Source organism: Lepidochelys kempii, chromosome 4, assembly GCF_965140285.1.
Source record: "Lepidochelys kempii isolate rLepKem1 chromosome 4, rLepKem1.hap1, whole genome shotgun sequence".
NCBI classification, from domain to species: Eukaryota; Metazoa; Chordata; order Testudines; family Cheloniidae; genus Lepidochelys; species Lepidochelys kempii.
The window spans coordinates 43,164,623-43,181,375 of NC_136383.1; the positions used below are offsets into that span (position 1 = coordinate 43,164,623).

The 16,753-nt window shown below is 41.4% G+C and overlaps 1 protein-coding gene across 2 annotated transcripts in view; it reads left to right on the plus strand.

Annotated features, from left to right (window-relative positions):
* Positions 1–376: 376 nt before the first annotated feature.
* Positions 377–16,753, plus strand: part of INTU (inturned planar cell polarity protein) — a 100,137-nt gene continuing 83,760 nt past the window's right edge. For both annotated transcript variants that reach the window (XM_073341086.2, XM_073341087.2), the window contains exons 1-2: positions 377–581; positions 5,235–5,827. In XM_073341086.2, coding sequence (XP_073197187.2) covers positions 448–581; positions 5,235–5,827 — 727 coding nt within the window. In that variant the 5' untranslated portion in view covers positions 377–447. The remainder of the gene's footprint in view (positions 582–5,234; positions 5,828–16,753) is intronic.

Below are 16,753 nucleotides of genomic sequence, written 5' to 3' on the forward strand. Positions count from 1 at the left end.
ACGGGCGCCATTAGGGCACAAGGGTTGTGTCTGTCGCTCCGGCCCCGGCTGCCCGCGCCTCTTCTGATCGCACAGCGCCCGGCGGGAGCGCTCCCGGGCTGAGGCCGAGTCGGAGCCCGCGCCTAGCGGGGAGCCCCCCGCGCTGTTCCGCAGTCCCGGACCCTGTGCCGCCTGCTGCGGGGCCGGGGGGGGGCGCTCAGGCCGGTAGGGGCCCGAACCCGCCGGCGCTAGCCGGTCGCTGCTGCAGCAGGAGCCGCCTCGCAGCCACCGGCCGCTCTCTCTCAACTGGGCTTCTCCCGTCTCCATGGCACCCGGCCGGCCGCACCAATAGAAGGGCGGGGCGGGCATCACGTGCCCCCCTCGTGCTTCCGGGGGTTGGTATCATGGCGGCTGGGGGCTGCTTGGCTTCGTAGTGGTGAGGCGACATCGTGCCCCCGCCCCCCCGGCATGGAAGAGCCGCTGTCCCTCGAGATGCCTCGGGAGCTGGCACCGCGGCAGGAGGGGGAAGAAGCTGCGGGCGGCGGCGGCGGCGACAGCAGCGAGACCGGCTCCTGCTCTGCATCGTTCTCCGGGGGCTCTGAGTAAGGGCGCCCCCACCCCCGTGGGCCTGGGGCAGAGAGTGACCGTGTTCTCTGGCCCTCGGGAGGGAAGGACTCGGATCTGGCCAGCGTGCGCCGTCCCCTGGGGTCAGGCGCTGCAGCCAGCCAGGGTGGCTGGCGTCCAGGGCGCCAGGTGTGAGACAGCGCACCTCGGCATCCTAAGGCTCCTGACGCCCAGCTCCATTCAGGAGAGCTTGGATTTCACGCTCCCCTTTTCCACTCGTCAGTTGTGAGAACTCGGGCAAATAGCTTCACTCTGTGTGCCTCTGTTTTCCACCGTAGAAAAGGGATAGGAAGGACCTCCTGCACTGGTGTCCTGTCAGAAAGTACTTTGGGGCGGAAGGTACTGTAAAAGGGGAAATGGTCTCAGGACAGTTTCAGCCCTTATATTTGAGTCCATATAGGGTGGTTCAGTTAGTCAATTTCTGTTAGTCTTATTAATAATTTAAATAGCTCCCAGAAGGGGACTTGGCTGTTTAACTGTAATAACAAAACTGTTACAAATATTATGTTTAAAATAACTATTCATGCATAAATATGAATGTGCCAAGTATTATGTATTTCCTTAGATTGTGGCAGCTGGGATCTGAAAACCTAAAGTTAGGCTCTTAAGTCCATATTTAGATACCTAGATAAGTGGTGTAATTTGCTCCTAGGAGCTTCTGTTAATTTCAGATGGCTACAACTTTTGTTATTTTAGGGTTACACTGTTGTCCGTTCCCCTAGCTAAAACATGTTCATTCCCCCCTTTCCCAAGTTTTGGGCAGAAAACTGATTTATTTATTTTTTACTCTGTTTCCAAAACATTGTTCATTTTATGCTGGTGGTAGGGTAAAGCCTGGTCTACGCTTAAAATTTAGGTCGACGTAGCTACATCACAGATATGTGAAAAATCCACATGCCTGAACTCTGTAGCCATGCTGACCTAACCCCAGTGTAGATGCAGCTAGATTGATGAAAAAATGCCTCTGTTGACTTAGCTACTATTGTTTGATGTAGACTGTGGCCTAGCGTACACTACAAGGTTAGGTCGATTTAAGCTGCCTTGCATCAACCTAGCTGTGAGAGTGTCTTCACTTAATTTGACTCCCGGTGATGTAAGTGAGTGCTGATTTAGTAACCTCACCTTCCTGAGTGACATACAGTCATGGTCAATGCAATGTCAGTGTAGACACTTCGTGGCTTACATCGACTGTTACTGGCTTTGAGGAGCAGCCTCATAATGTCCCACACTGACAATACAGTTGATACAAGCACTTCTGGTGAGGATGCACACCACGAACACAAGGAGCCACGTGTGCGTGCACACAAGCGATTTAATAACTGTGATGGCTGTATGCTGACATAAGTTAGGTCAACATAAATTTGTAGTGTAGACATGATGTGCCTGTACAGTTACGTAGTGTAAATGTGGCTTGAGTTTTCTGTGACTCCTTGCTATGTTTGGTGGAATGAGTAAGGGCCTCAGTCCACAGAAGTAGCAAACACCTTGAAATCTACAGAAACCTGTTACTTCTGCACAGTTAACCTGCGTCCTGACCCTTTCCCTGGCATCAGAATCCTGAAATATCCTTGCTACTGTTGTCTAACCTTCCTTTTGATTATACTACTCCAGCCTCTGTTTTAGTGACTATTTTAGCTTAAGGCTGGAGTAGCAGCCTCAGAGTAGTTTTGCTACTACAGTATGGTCTGGAAGTATGTGTAGGATTTCTTCTCTTCCAGAAACATCAGTAAGATTCACAGTTAACACTCTAATGAGATGCATAGAAACAGTGTATGGTTCTTCTGGAGGCAAATCCTGTTCCCTGCAGATGATAATCTTGTAACTAAGGGCAGGTCTAAGCTTAAAGTGCTGCGTCAGTGCAGCTTCGCTGATGTAGTTGTGCCCCTGTAGCGCTTTAATGAAGATGCTTTAAGCCACTGGTGGGCAACCTGTGGCCTGCACACAGCCCACCACTGCTCTGAGCCAATAGGAGCGAGCCTCTCCCATCAGCTTAGTTAATCCATCTCCTTGACAGGCCACATCAGAGTTTGGGAGCCAGACCTCATGGCTCGGTGGCAATCAGCCTGGAAGCACTGAGAGCCTTTTTCAAGCTGGAGCTCTTGGAGCTTCCAGGCTCCCTGCTGCAGAGCCAGGGCTCCCCAGCTCTTCAGCATAGATCCTAAAAGCCCTGGGTACTGGTCTCCCCAGCAGCCCACCAGGCAAGCTGGCAGAAAACCAGGCAGGGTTCTGAGGAAACCCTGCCTGTTTCATAAGAAGTTTATCAAAAACAACACGTTTCCACAAAACATTTCAACAAATTGGCATTTTCTGCCAAAAACCTGTTTCATCAGGAAATTCCATACCAGCTGTAGTTGCCATGTTTTGGTTGTGATTCATATGCACCATGCATATGCATATGCACCTCTGTTCTCCTTTCCGCATTTGTCATTGTGTGGGTAAAATTCTGTTAAAACCTTAATCTGTTAGTATAGATTTCTTTTTGTTTAGAAAGTAACAAATATGTGTGTGGCTAGACAATTATTGGAAATATTTCTATAATAGTTCTAGATTTGGTTTCAGCAGAGGGAGAAGAGAGTTAGTTTTTGCACAATATGTGGACTAATGGTTGGAGGTTGAAGTACTTCAGTATGTTGCATAGCTGACCTATGTTCTTAATTTGTAATTTTAGAATACAGACTATTTTTAAAAGCAGTCCTATTTCTGTCTGCCTCTATTGTTTTCAAAGTTTTTTGTTTGGCTGTAAGATCAGAGCACGGATTATACATACATCCATTCTAGTACATCTTTATTCATATTTTTACCAAGATACCTGGACAGACGTTTTGTAGCTGACTCTGAAAGCACAGCAATGCTAGTTAGATGTAATTCATAGGTTTCAAAGTGTAAATTTGTATGAAAACTGATATCCTGCTCTAATCAGTATATTGTCCCAACTACTTCAGTGTCAAAATCCCTACTAATGAACCAAGGACATTCATGTTCATGCCTACTTCTCTAACAAATTTCATTTCTTGAGGCCATATTATATTGAGGGGGAGGAAGAATAACTTCCTATGTTCAGCTTATACAGTTTCTTTCAAATCTTTACCCAGGAAGGAAGAGCCTTAGTGGATGGGTGAGGCTGTGTAGGTCGTGTGGCCCCATCATCTTGCAGATTCATGGGGAAGGAAACTCCCAGGCCTATACAAATTTGATCCCTCTGTGCTTCTGCTCTGCTTGCTACTCTCTCCCCAGTTGCAGTGTTCCTGTGGAAGCTGGGGGTATGAGGGTGGGAAAGACTTGGAGACTCAGTTAATTTTTCCCCCAAGCAGCATGAACTTGTGTGCAGATGTTTGTTTGACTACAGATGGCGAATGCTGTGCAGAATGACTCCTTCTGCCACCAAGTTATTTATATTAGCAATTAGGAGTCCAGCTATAGGCTAGGACCCCATTAGGGTAGAGGGCTGTACAAACACAGAAAAAATATATTCCCTGCTTCCAAGACGTTACAGTCTAAGGGCTTGTCTACGCTGGCACTTCACAGCGCTGCAACTTTCTTGCTCAGGGGGGTGAAAAAACGCTACCCTGAGCGCAGCAAATTTCAGCACTGTAAAGTGCCAGTGTAAACAGTGCACCAGCACTGGGAGCTAAGTCTCTCGTGGAGGGGAGTTTTTTAGACTGCTGGGAGAGCGCTCTCTCTTTCCCAGCCCTCTGCTGTGACTACACAAGCCATGTTAAAGCGCTGCCATGGCAGTGCTTTAGCGTTGCCAGTGTAGACTAGCCCTAAGTAACCAAAACTGTGAATCTCCCTCAGAAGGGCTCTTATGGGGTCTCAGGAAGGAAAAATAGTATCATGGAGTTCCTTCATAAGCATTCTATCGGAAATTTGTCCAGATGGAGTCACCTTAATTGTCCCTTAAACCTTCAGTTATATAGCTGACTGTATATAATGTGCTTTACTCACCTAAACCCATGGAAACCTATATTACCATAAGAGTACTCTTAATTTAGACTGACTGTGGAACTAAGATTGTACTGTTATCAGTTCTAAATGGAAGCTTATTTTATTGACACTTAAAAATAAACCCAGTTGGGATAGGGAAGGGAGGTAGAAATCTACCCATAAACAAAGCATTAATAGTCTGTTATTTTATTGCTAAAGTACACTTTACTAACTCAGTTTTTATTGGTATGCTGTTCATAAATGCCATCAATACAACTGTTCTTTCTGATGGCTTAAGGGATGAACATGGGAGAGAATGGACAGGATGTCATTCTTGTTTGACTAAAAGAAAATCCCTCACTCTGATGGATAATGGTTACTTATTCAGACATGGCTTTGAAAGGAACAATTCAATGAAATTGGCTTCTGTGAATGATGCTTTTGCAATGGATGAACAGTAAGACACTATGAAAAGCTACTTCAGACTCTAGAAGGGCAGTTGTGGTTTTCTGCCCCCCACTGCCCGCTTTTTTTTATTCCTTTCTCCCTGTAAGGATTTTTATATTCAACATGATCTAGAGCACCAATGCCATAGAATTTCAAGAGGCAGACTTTTTCTCACCCCCTCTCCGAAGTAAACAAATGTAGTTGGTATTGCTGTCTTCCTTGTCTGCATTAGCATTTAATTCTCTCTTTCTCTCTCTCAGCGACCTTGAGCCTGAATGGTTGGACAGTGTGCAGAAAAATGGGGAATTATTTTATCTAGAACTGAGTGAAGGTGAAGAAGAAACTCTTCTTCAAGACATCTCTTCGGAGGTGGCTGCAGGGAATCATGTCAGGTTCCGTGAAAATGAAGCTGAGGTTATTCAAGAGGGATCACGAAAAGAAAGAAAGTATGAACCCAGACTGAAAAAAATCACCAAAATTTTAAAAAAGAAAAGCCTTTTACCAAAGCATTCTGGTAAGAAAGGAACTGGTGGTAGTGATGGGCATCCTTCCGGCCCAACCTCCATACTGAAACACCAATCCACTCAGAAGGTGGGAGTCATAGTCCAGCAACGGTATAAAGATGTTTGTGTCTATGTAAATCCAAAAAGACTACCCAGTGCTGGAGCAGGGGGAAAACTCAAGCTTCTGGAGGCATTGGTAGGGATTGTTCATCAGTCTTCATGGAGCAGCAGAAGAGCTGAAAAGCAAGGAGAACAAGACAGAAGCAACAAAGGGATCAATGAAGAGAAGCTTGTAGTTCATGGCTTGGTCCCAGGCAGCTCAGCCATAAAAACAGGTCAAATCTTGATTGGTAAGTAACCCAATGAACACTGACATGTGCTTACTCCCATTAAAACCAATACAGATACTAATTTACTCTTCAAACTGTAGCAAAACCTAGACTAACAAGCATTTTCAATAGAGGGATAACTTAAATATTTCTGAGATTTTAAATATATTTGAGCTGGTCAGCTCATAACTGAGGTTCTACTGTAACTGGAATTTAGTTGAACACAAAATGGCATATATAACTTATTTTTATTAAACAAAACAGCCATATGTTTTGGATACATAAACTTCTCTTATCAAAATATGATTCACATTTACAGCTATCTTATAAGTAGTTTAGGACCCAACAAATTTTGTATTAAATTCAGCTTTCATTTTAAACAGATTTATCTTCTAAAAGAAAACCATTGTAATTTGAAAAAAAATGTGGATTTCAATAAAAAAAATCTAACGTTTTTATTAAAATTTTTATCCACATTGAGCTACAGGCACATAGGCTATTCATAGATTACCAACAAGCAATGAATGTATCTTTGTGCTCCTGGCGTGCTGCTGTGGTTTTCTGTTGGGTCTTGGATCACTGGGGGAAGTTAATGCAACTCTCTAAGCAGTTGAAGAAGTCTGTAGGCGTAACATGGTTGGAAGGGGCAGGAGTGGGCCTGTATATACTAGTTTTGACTAGGTTCAAGAGGAGCAGCAAACAAAGACCCCAAACTGTGTAAAGGGTCAGCCTGAGCTGATTCAGAGTGTGAGGTACTGTGGAACAAAGAACTGATAACTAGTGTATGGGCGTACGAGAATTCCATGCAGATGATAAGTAGTGTCTGGTAAAATTAGCCTGCATGTCGACTTTTGGTTTTGTAATACGTTTTTTCTGTGTAGTCTTTTTGTCCTAAATAAATGTACTGTGGTTTGTGAAAATTGATTGGTCACTGGTAAACCTGTCATAGTTTCTGGTAGATAGTAGAACTGCAGGTGCTGGACTAAAGTGAGACTTGCTTGGAGAAGCACTGTAATTAGGGTTCCCAATTTTCGTTGGATGTATTCCTGGAGGTTTCATCGCATGACATAGTCTTTAATTAAAGATTAATCTTTTATTCCTGGAGACTCCAGGACAGTTCTGGAGGACTGGCAACCCTAACTGTAACTTGCAAGGAAATTACAGCCTAAATCCACAGTCTGGAGGGAGAAGGATATGAATTCCCACTCTGAAAAAGGGGCCCGAGATCTGAGCAGGAGTGCCCTCAAGGAGACTACAAAGGGATCAGAGATGCAGTTATCCCTGTGGCCATTTTGGGGTAATCCAATAAGACAATCACTGTGTGCTCCAAAGTATGAAGCTTTGAAATGTGTATATATATGTGTGTATTCTGAAACTAAATTAAAGTGTGGGAGGGAAACGTTGGGTAAGGGAAGCATTAGGGGGAGGTGTGGAAATGAAAGTCTTAGGCCACCATTTTACAGGGTCTTGGTAGAAACTCTGCAATTACCTTAAATGCTCAAGGGGAAACAATCTAAGTATAAAGGTCTAAATGTATTTTAAGAACAGATACATATTGCACAAAGCCTCTTATCTGTAAAGGACTGGTGATATTAGCCTTAAGATTGTTCTCTGGAGAGAAGAGAGTGAAGATGTATGCTCTGGATGGGATTTTCAAAAACTCCTGAATAATTTAGGAGCACAAGTCCTATTTGAAAGTCAAATCACATAAGCACTCTTGAAAATTCCACATTGTATACATAAAGACAGATCACACATTGACTCACGAGTGCATGTTTTGGATAAGAGTATTAAATAATACTCCCTTGTAAAAAAATGAATAACCTTCAAGTTGTTCCACAAAAGGGGAAAGGGTTAATATATAAATAAGTCTGAAGGGAGATAGGCCCTGGTTTATATGCATACATTTCGTTGACAAAACAGTTTGTAAATGCCTACCACCACACTAACAACGTAATTCCTTCTCTTGGGTCACAGTTAAGGTGACCAGAGAGCAAGTGTGAAAGAGAGGGACAGACGGTAATGGGTAATAGCCGCCTATATGAGACACAAACCCTGAATATCTTTGGGACATCTGGTCACACTAGTCCTCAGTTAAAGTAGTATTCTTTTCTCTCCTGATTTTTGTCTACAAGAATGGACATACAGGCAGATCACTATGACAAGTAGCAGGCCTAGGAGATTAGATTAACTCTTTAACTGTTTCTGTTTCCATGGCAGGTATAGCAGTATTGCATTTATCCTTTACAGAGCTAAGGAGGCAATAGTATGTTAAGAGGGTGTGGAGAAATGAAATCTTTGTTTTGTTTTAAATGGGGACAGTTACTTAAACCTCAGAGGCTGGTAGTTTATTACATGTCCTGAGCTACCATCAACCAATGTAACCTTATTTTTACATGTTGGAAACAAAATACGTTAAAGCATACTGCCATCATTCCGCTTTGAACAGGGAAAATGTGCTATATCCTGTGCCAAGTGGCATAAAAAGTATAATTTACATATAAAAATACTCTAAATTATATATGTGCAGTGAACATTGGGTACTCTGAAATCTGTATGTGGTATCTAGCACCAGGGATATTTTGCATAAACTAAATGCTTGGATTTTAATGCAGTTGGCATAAGGGATGTACTGTTAAAAACCCAAACACTTAAATTTTTTTTGTAAACCACTTTTAATTTAGTTTGTTCCAGTCAAACCCTTCTGGTTTAGCGTTGCTGTATTGTATATCAGATGGCAAGATAGCCAGGCCTTTTGAGTGTACACCCAAACTCTGGTTAAAACCAGAAGTGCAGTTTAATTTTAGATACATAGATGGTACTAATATGAAGAGAATAGAAAAAATACAAGTTTCTTATGGTCTAAAATATCACTTAAAAGAAAAAGCTTAAGATGAGATTCAAGAATCGTGTCCTGAATTGAGCAGTTCTTTATTAAGATGTACTTCAAGTTTAAGTTGATCTAAATACTCACGAGAATTACTAGTTTATCAGTTGTTAAGCTAATCAACATGGTATGGTTCAGGTTAACCAATGTTGCTAGAATTCTACTTCTCTCATCTCTTACCAATAAGGGCCTGCAGAACAATACACTACTTTGCCTATATGCATTTGTTACTCTGTATAACATGGTGTGATCTTGCTGGTAGTCTTAACCTCGAGAACCAGGCATTAAACAACTCTTCCCTCTGAACATGAACATTTTGAAGTGCTGTTCTTTGGCTATATTAGTAACAGTCTTGGGACACTTGGCATATCTAATTTAATTTTCTAATTTGATTTCTAAATAAGAACTCTGTAGATTTTAGTTTTGTATCCCTGGCAGACAGAATACCTGATGATTTAAAGTAATCTCATACAGCTCTGAGATTCCATTCTCAATGAGAAGTATGGTAGCTATTTCAATAGCTGTCAATGTTTAATAATATTGCAGATTAATACTGCAAATTAAGCACTTTGTTTTACAACCAAATGGGCTAACAAAAAAGGTGGACAAGGCAGTTACTTACTAACTTTAATGGAAATTTTTTACATAGTTACTTAAAATAGTGCCTTAAGGTATCTTGTCCTGTTCATTCTGAAATTTGTATCACTATATCTTAACACTTAAGATTGAACATTTGTCTATTTGTGCACCACACATTTAAAAATATCAAAGGTTGCATATGGAAGTCATAAGTTTTCTTGCAATACTTAACCATATAGATGGTCAGAATCATGGTTACATTTTCTATTCTGAGAAGAAATACACCATTTTTGGCACCAAAAATTGCTGTCTAATAGCCCTGTGTGTTTTCCAAAACAAAACAAAAATACTTTATCCAAGTCTGTTAAGCTATTTACTAAAAGATGTTCTAAAACTAAATCTTTCTGTATATTGTGACAGCTCCAGTGGAGTAGTCCTCAGTTGGCCACTTAACACATCTGGATCTCCAAGTGTTTTAAGCCTTCCTGGGTCTTAGCAGGCTGCAGCACTGTTTCTTCCCTTGTGCTCTGTCTGGCACATTTCCAGGGCACTAACTCTCTTACTCCTTCACGGAAATGAAGCCCTTCAAGCTACTTGTGTAGGCCCCAACTTCCAGCACCCCCAGGATACCCCAGTAGCTTATGTAAACCCTTCTCCTAGAATCCCAGCAAAGGTCTGATCTTTCTGGGCTGCAGATTCTCTCAAGAGGCATGTGGTAGGTGTAGCATATAACAGACACTTTTGTTCTGTGATACTTTGCTCTTTATTTAATAACCTAGGAAATACACCCATCCATTTAAAAAAAAAAAAACACTACTACTACATGCATTTCCCCTCACCTTGGCAGTCTTGGGGGAACAATCTGTGTTCAAATACATAGGGTCCACCCTTCTGTCTCATCCATCTCCTGCAGCAACTTCTCTCATCTTAAGTTGGTGAGAAGTGGCCAAAGAGAAGAATAGAGCAGTTTCTGCCCTTTGTAGCCTTCCTTTCTCCTTTATCAGATGATTTCCTAGTCAGCCTCAACAGTTGACTGCTGAGTCCGATCTGGTGACTTCATTGTCAGGTCACCTCTCCCAGCTAGGAGAATTGGTCTCTCAGGGGAGTCACTCTTGTCTACAGCTGTTACTCTATAATGATCGAGCACTCAAGTCAACAACCCATTTTGGTTTGCCCGTTTGCTCCAGGCTGGACTGAAATACCAAAGCGCACAGAGAAAGCAACTAGCTTCCACACTAAAAATGGAATTTGCAGCTTGATAAGGATACATACAAAGTTCGTAATCTCACACAGAATTCGCTGTAAAGACAGATCCTCAAATCATCACAGAGGTCTGTCATAGTTCACCATCCCAGACAGAATTCAAACAAACAAACCCCTCCGGTCTTCATTGGTCCAAAAAGTTGTGGGGTTTTTTCATTGTTGCTCTGAATGTACTTTTTATTTTTCTGCTCAAAGTAAAAAGTAGCTAGGTATATTGTGTTTGTAATGGCTCTTATTTGAGATCCTCTTTGCAAATGTAAGCCCTTTCATATTTTTGCAAAACCACTTTTGCTTGCCCAGCTTCATTCTTAAGGATCATGAATAATCTTGTTTTACTTTTTCTGCTTTATCAGTCATTCCAAGAAACTATTAACTATATTCTCCATTTAGTATCTGTTCAGTGTCACTCTTTTTCTAAGATTTCCCTATTCTTTGCTATCTTTGTTGAGACACATGAGTCTAGGTCTTCTCTAGTATTCGATGGGGGTAATGGAGTAAGTGAGTTTGATGGCACTCTTCATACACACTCAGTAGTTGCTGCCTGACTCATCATTCCTTAATTTCTGTGTCTAGGATGCCTATTGGTTGCATGTGTAAAGAAAGTAGAGCTGTAATGTAAAGAGTCTCCTTTTCTACTGGAGATGCTGGTTGAAACATCTGTTTGTTACTGAATCTCAATCTCTCACTTTTCTCAAGATACAAAAGGAAACCTCATACACTCCTTTTTGTTTTGAGCAGGTCCATTAGGTGCAAAGATGCAAATCTGAACTTTCAAAACAAAGCTCATTTTAAAGTAGACTTTTGTACATTGAGGTGATCCTGCAAAAATTCTAGTAAAGATGATCAAAACTTGGAACTTTGAACATGTTCAGTATTTTATAAAATCTTCTGATAAGTGGTCTAATTATTCATTTAATTTTATAAAACTGTACATCGTTCTCTTTTCTCCAGTGCTGAGTTTTTCTTGTTCCAGTTTTTTCTGTTCTGGTAAAAGAGCTAATACAGATTTTAAAAGGCCCACCAAAACAAGTTGAAGAAAAAACTGGCCTCTAAAAGCAGATGAGGCTTGTGATAGGAGATGCCAGTAACATTGGTTCTTTCTCTTCAAATTGAGTTGATTAGAGAGAGTAGAGAACTGTGTCCGTATCTTGTGGGAAGGGTGTTACTTAAGTGATGCTACTGGAAGTCTCACAATGGCCGAAAGGTTAGAAGAAGCATGCATGGGGAGGGAAATCCTTGCAGAGACTGAAAGGTTAACACTGTGGCATCCTAGTTTCTTAGTACTACACAGTGCTTTCTGTGCTATAGCTACACAATCATTCCAATATTGACCCACCTATTGACTTCCATTCGTTCTGTTACTGCACTCATCACTATGGTATCTGATTGCCGTTTATGGCTTCCTTTACTCCCTCAGAGAACACAAGGTACTTTTGTCTCCTAACACGATATAAGAACTTGAGAGAGACTAAGGCTAAGTCTACACTGGCAACTGAATGGCAAAACTTTTGTCTTTCGGGGTGTTTTTAAAAAAAAACAAAACACACCCCGGACAGACAAAGGTTTTGCTGACTACAAGCTCTGGAATGAACAGTGCTTTGTCAGCAGGAGCACTCTCCTTCCGACAAAGCAAACACTACTCGTTGTGGGTGGAAGTATTTTGTTGGCAGGAGAGCTCTCTCCTGCTGACAAACAATGGCTACACTGCGTGCCTTTTAGCAGCAAGGCTGTAGTGTAGACATAGCCTAAGTATAGTCAGGATTACTGTAATTCTAAAGAATGCAAAGCTGGGTCATAATTATCAGTTGCATGTAACATTGCAGATGCTCAGTCCCTGTCCAAGCCTGAATGAACACTAGAAGCTATGCTGGAAGACAGTCCTATGTCCTCTTTTAATGGCAAACTGATCTTTAAGGTTTTGCCCTCTAAGGAAGGGAAACTTCATCTTATTTCCGCCTCTCACTCCCAAGAACCAATGAAGGATGGTGTTGGTTTCCTTGCACAGAGAATTTCTATTGTAGAGAAAATATGGTCCATCATGCTTATGAAACAATTTCCTCCTGCATTTGAACAATAAAAGCTAGGGCTGTCAATTAATCGCAGTTGATGGTTAACTCAACAAATTAACTCGATTAAAAAAAATTGCCATTTTAATTGCACTGTTAAACAATAATAGACTACCAATTTAAATTTATTATAAATATTTGTGGATGTTTTTCTGGATTTTCAAATATTTATGTCAAAGTGTACAGTGGAATGGTGGTCAAAGGGGCATACAAATATTTAGCATATCTGGCGCGTCAGTACCTTGCAATGCCGGCTACAACCGTGTCATGGGAACACCTGTTCTCACTTTCAGGTGACATTGTAAATAAGAAGCGGGCAGCATTCTCTCTCATAAATGTAAACAAACATGTTTGTCTTAGCAATTAGCTGAATAAGTAGTTTAACAGAGTGGAGCTGTAGGCTCTAAAGCTTAACAGTGTTTTATTTTGAGTGCAGTTGTGTAAAAAAATAAAATTCTACATTTTGAAGTTGTACTTTCACGATAAAGAGATTAAACTACACTACAAAATTTGTATGAGGTAAATTGAAAAATACTATTTTTTACAGTGCAAAAATTTGTTATAACAATATAAATGAGGGCTGTACACTTTATTCTGTTCCAACTGAAATCAATATATTTGAAAATATAGAAAACATCAAAAATATTGAAATGTTTTATTTAACAATTGCAGTGCAATTAATTGTGATTATTTAATTGCATGATTAATTTTTTTAATCATTTGACAGCCCTAATAAAAACATAAAACATCATTGGTGGAGATCCTCATGTCAAGTTTTGTGTGTAATATTTTAAAAATAAATATACAATCCTAAAACTTCACCAATCCATGGGTATGGACAGTTATTGAAAGAGACAGGGCCATACGCGAGGATACCACCAAACATGGAATCCGCCTAACTTTCACTAGTTGTGAAACAGTAACCATTGCATAAAGACAGGTGACTCAGAGGCATGTACCTGCAAGGCAGCTATCTGTGTCTGTCGTAATGGAACTAACACACAGCTAGGATTCCTGTCAATGAAAGAATTCCTTTGAGAGCTCCAAAGTACTTTAAGGGATCTGATATTTTTTTCTTCCCGAGAGAGAGCGAGATTGTACTCAGTGAAAGGGTTATATAAAACAAGAAAAAGTTTAGAAGCCAGAGCTAGCGATAGGGTATTTGCATAAGCATTGCCATGTCTCAATTTTCATGATGGAGTTTGAGATGCAGCTTATATTTCAGCCTCCTCTTCAGGGCCGGCCCACAACATTTTGGCACCTGAGGCGGGGAGCTCAAATGACACCCCCATACTCCCTTGCTTGGGCCAAAACTTTGAAAGGTCTCAATTCTGCCTTCTTCCTGTTCTACTCCTCTCATAATACTCCTCTACTACCTACCCCAAAAAGGAGAACTAACAACTGAAAATGCCTTGTTCAAAAATTTTAAGTAACACTTAACTTTCAAATGCCTGAAGAGCAAATGTAACTTTTCTTGTCTGCATAGTAAACACTGGCACTTATCTGTTTGAATAATGAAAGTGGTGCTTTCTGTGCGTTCTTGGTTGCAAAGATTTGAACTGCTTCCTGCTGAAGGTCCACAGTCTGGGCTAGCTCATGCTCTACTGAGATGGTTGCAAGGTCGACCAGCCTCTCCTGTGTCATTGTGGAGTGTAGATGTGTTTTTATTAACTTCAGCTTGGAGAAGCCGCATTCTCCACTAGCAGCTGTTACAGGAAGTGTTAGAAGTATGCGCAGAGTAACAAAAGCATTTGGAAAGAGGGTGATCTTATTTATGCACATATATTCCAGAACAGCCTTTGGAGTTGATCCTGCTGAAATGTATCTTGAAAGGGCTTTCAGTTCATCACCTAAATCACTCGCATCAATATCGCGCATGTCATGTGTGTGCCCTGCATTGCTGGTGTAGGTCTTCTTCAGGTACAGTGAGGAGTTTTGGAATATCATACAACATCCCAAATATACTGCTGTGTTCCTTGAGCTGCATGAAACATTCTTCAACTGACTGTATTGCACAATCTAGCACCTGGTTAAATAATTCAACTTTGAATTGTTTTGGGGGTCTCTTAAGGGATTATCCTGTGCCTCGTAATCAAAATGTCATCCTCTTCTTTGGTGACTCTTGTATTCTTGAATGGGTGGGAAAATAGCTTCAGTGTGAAGTTCCTCTGCCAACATATGTGCACTCTTCAGAACATTTTGAAATCCCCCATCTGACCGGTAAGACTGTAGGTGTGACTTTGCTTTGTCCAGTTGTTCCATTGTTCCAGATATATCAAGGTGAATACCTTGGAGTCTCTTGCTTACAACATTTATTTCAAACAGTATGTCATGCCACAACACTAAGCCACGCAGAAATTTGAAGTTATGTATGTTTCTGGTGATTCCATTTCCCTCTGCCACTGTTCTCCCTTGAACAGTTCCTGCCAAAGCATTATGCCCCACAATGGCAACTATGACATCATCTATCTTCCTAATTTGGTGTTTTTAAAATTAGGTTTTATCGTCACCACTCGACTTAGCCGTTGTGTGGCACTCAGGGGTTTCAGTGTCAGCAAGGATGTTCCCAGATGTTGCTTCAAAATTTGCCATCGATGAGTTGATGCAGAGAAAAATACATAGATGCTTTGAATTACATTAAAAAATTCAGTAGCCTCACTAGAAGCTGACGCTACATTACTGACCACCAAGTTCAATGCGTGAGAACAGCATGGGACAAAAAAAGCTCGAGGGTTTAATTCTCGGATCCGTGTCTGCACTCCTCTGTTCTTTCCTCTCATGTTAGCACCATTATCGTAGCCCTGACCACTCATGTCAGCTATCGCAATTCCTGAATCTTCCAGCTTTTTAAGAAGCACATTTGTCATACTAGCTCCTGTAGTATCATCAGTGTCAATAAATTCTAGAAAATGCTCTCTGACCATCACCATTGCAGGGACATTTTCACTAGATTCTGTTGTTACAAAACACACCATTAAAGTCATTTGTTCCATATGGCTGATGTCAGGTGTGCAGTCCAGAATAATTGAGTAATATCTTGCTGACTTGAGATCTGCCACAATCTTCTGTTTGACTTTTGTTGACAGTAACTGTATGATCTTATTTTGAATTATTTTTCCAAGGTAGTGGTGTGTGTGTACATTTCTTGGGTGTCAGAGTAGCAGCTGTGTTAGTCTGTATCCGCAAAAAGAAAAGGAGGACTTGTGGCACCTTAGAGACTAACAAATTTATTTGAGCATAAGCTTTCTTGAGCTACAGCTCACTTCATCAGATGTAATGACTTGTCTTTAAGGTGCCACAAGTCCTCCATTTCTTGGGTGGTGACTCTTCTTAGATCTCCTGGAGTACAGCACCAAACTTAGCCATAAGCTCCACAATTTTAAGGAAGTTTCCATTGCTTGGCCCATACAGCTGATCTGAAGTGCTACACAGTGCTAGGTTTTGAGTAGCAAGCAGTCTCACAATGGCCATGAGGCTTTTCAGAACATTTTGCCAGTAAAGAGACACTGATGCAATCTTCTCTTGATGCTGATCATCTATGGTGGCCTTTAACCTTAGTCTCATCTCAAGCTCTTTCCACCTATGGAATGCTCTCTGTTTATTTGCTGCCTTCTCTTGGCATGCCAGATTTCTAGCCAGATTTTTTCAGTCCTTTGTTCGTGTAGAACCCAATGTGGTTGGAACATTAGACTGGAAGAGTTTGCAACAAAAACAGTATGCGGCATTCTGGGTTTTTGAGTACATAAGCCATGGCCTCTCCACTTTGTCACCATTGGGGATTTCACGCCAGTAATGTGTTGGATGGAAACTTCTATTTTGTCTTTGGGGAAGTTTTTCACTTGCTGTGGCCCATGCAGTACAAGGAAGTCCCTCAGGCTACTGCTCAAGTGGGTCCACAGTCTTGGATCATCTAGACTTAAGGAACCAAACTCAGCAGCAGCTGTTTCTTGCGCCTCCACCACACTCTTCTCTGATCTAAACTTTTCTTCAGGAAAGTACATGGTTACATCCATTTGAGATGGAGACTTGGATGCTGCAGTAGCTGCCAGGTTACCTGCACTCTGACTAATTGGAAGATCAGGCATCTCCTCACCACTCACATCCTCACTGGGCCCAGAAGGTTTACTGTGAACATTTGTGTCTGTGTATCTC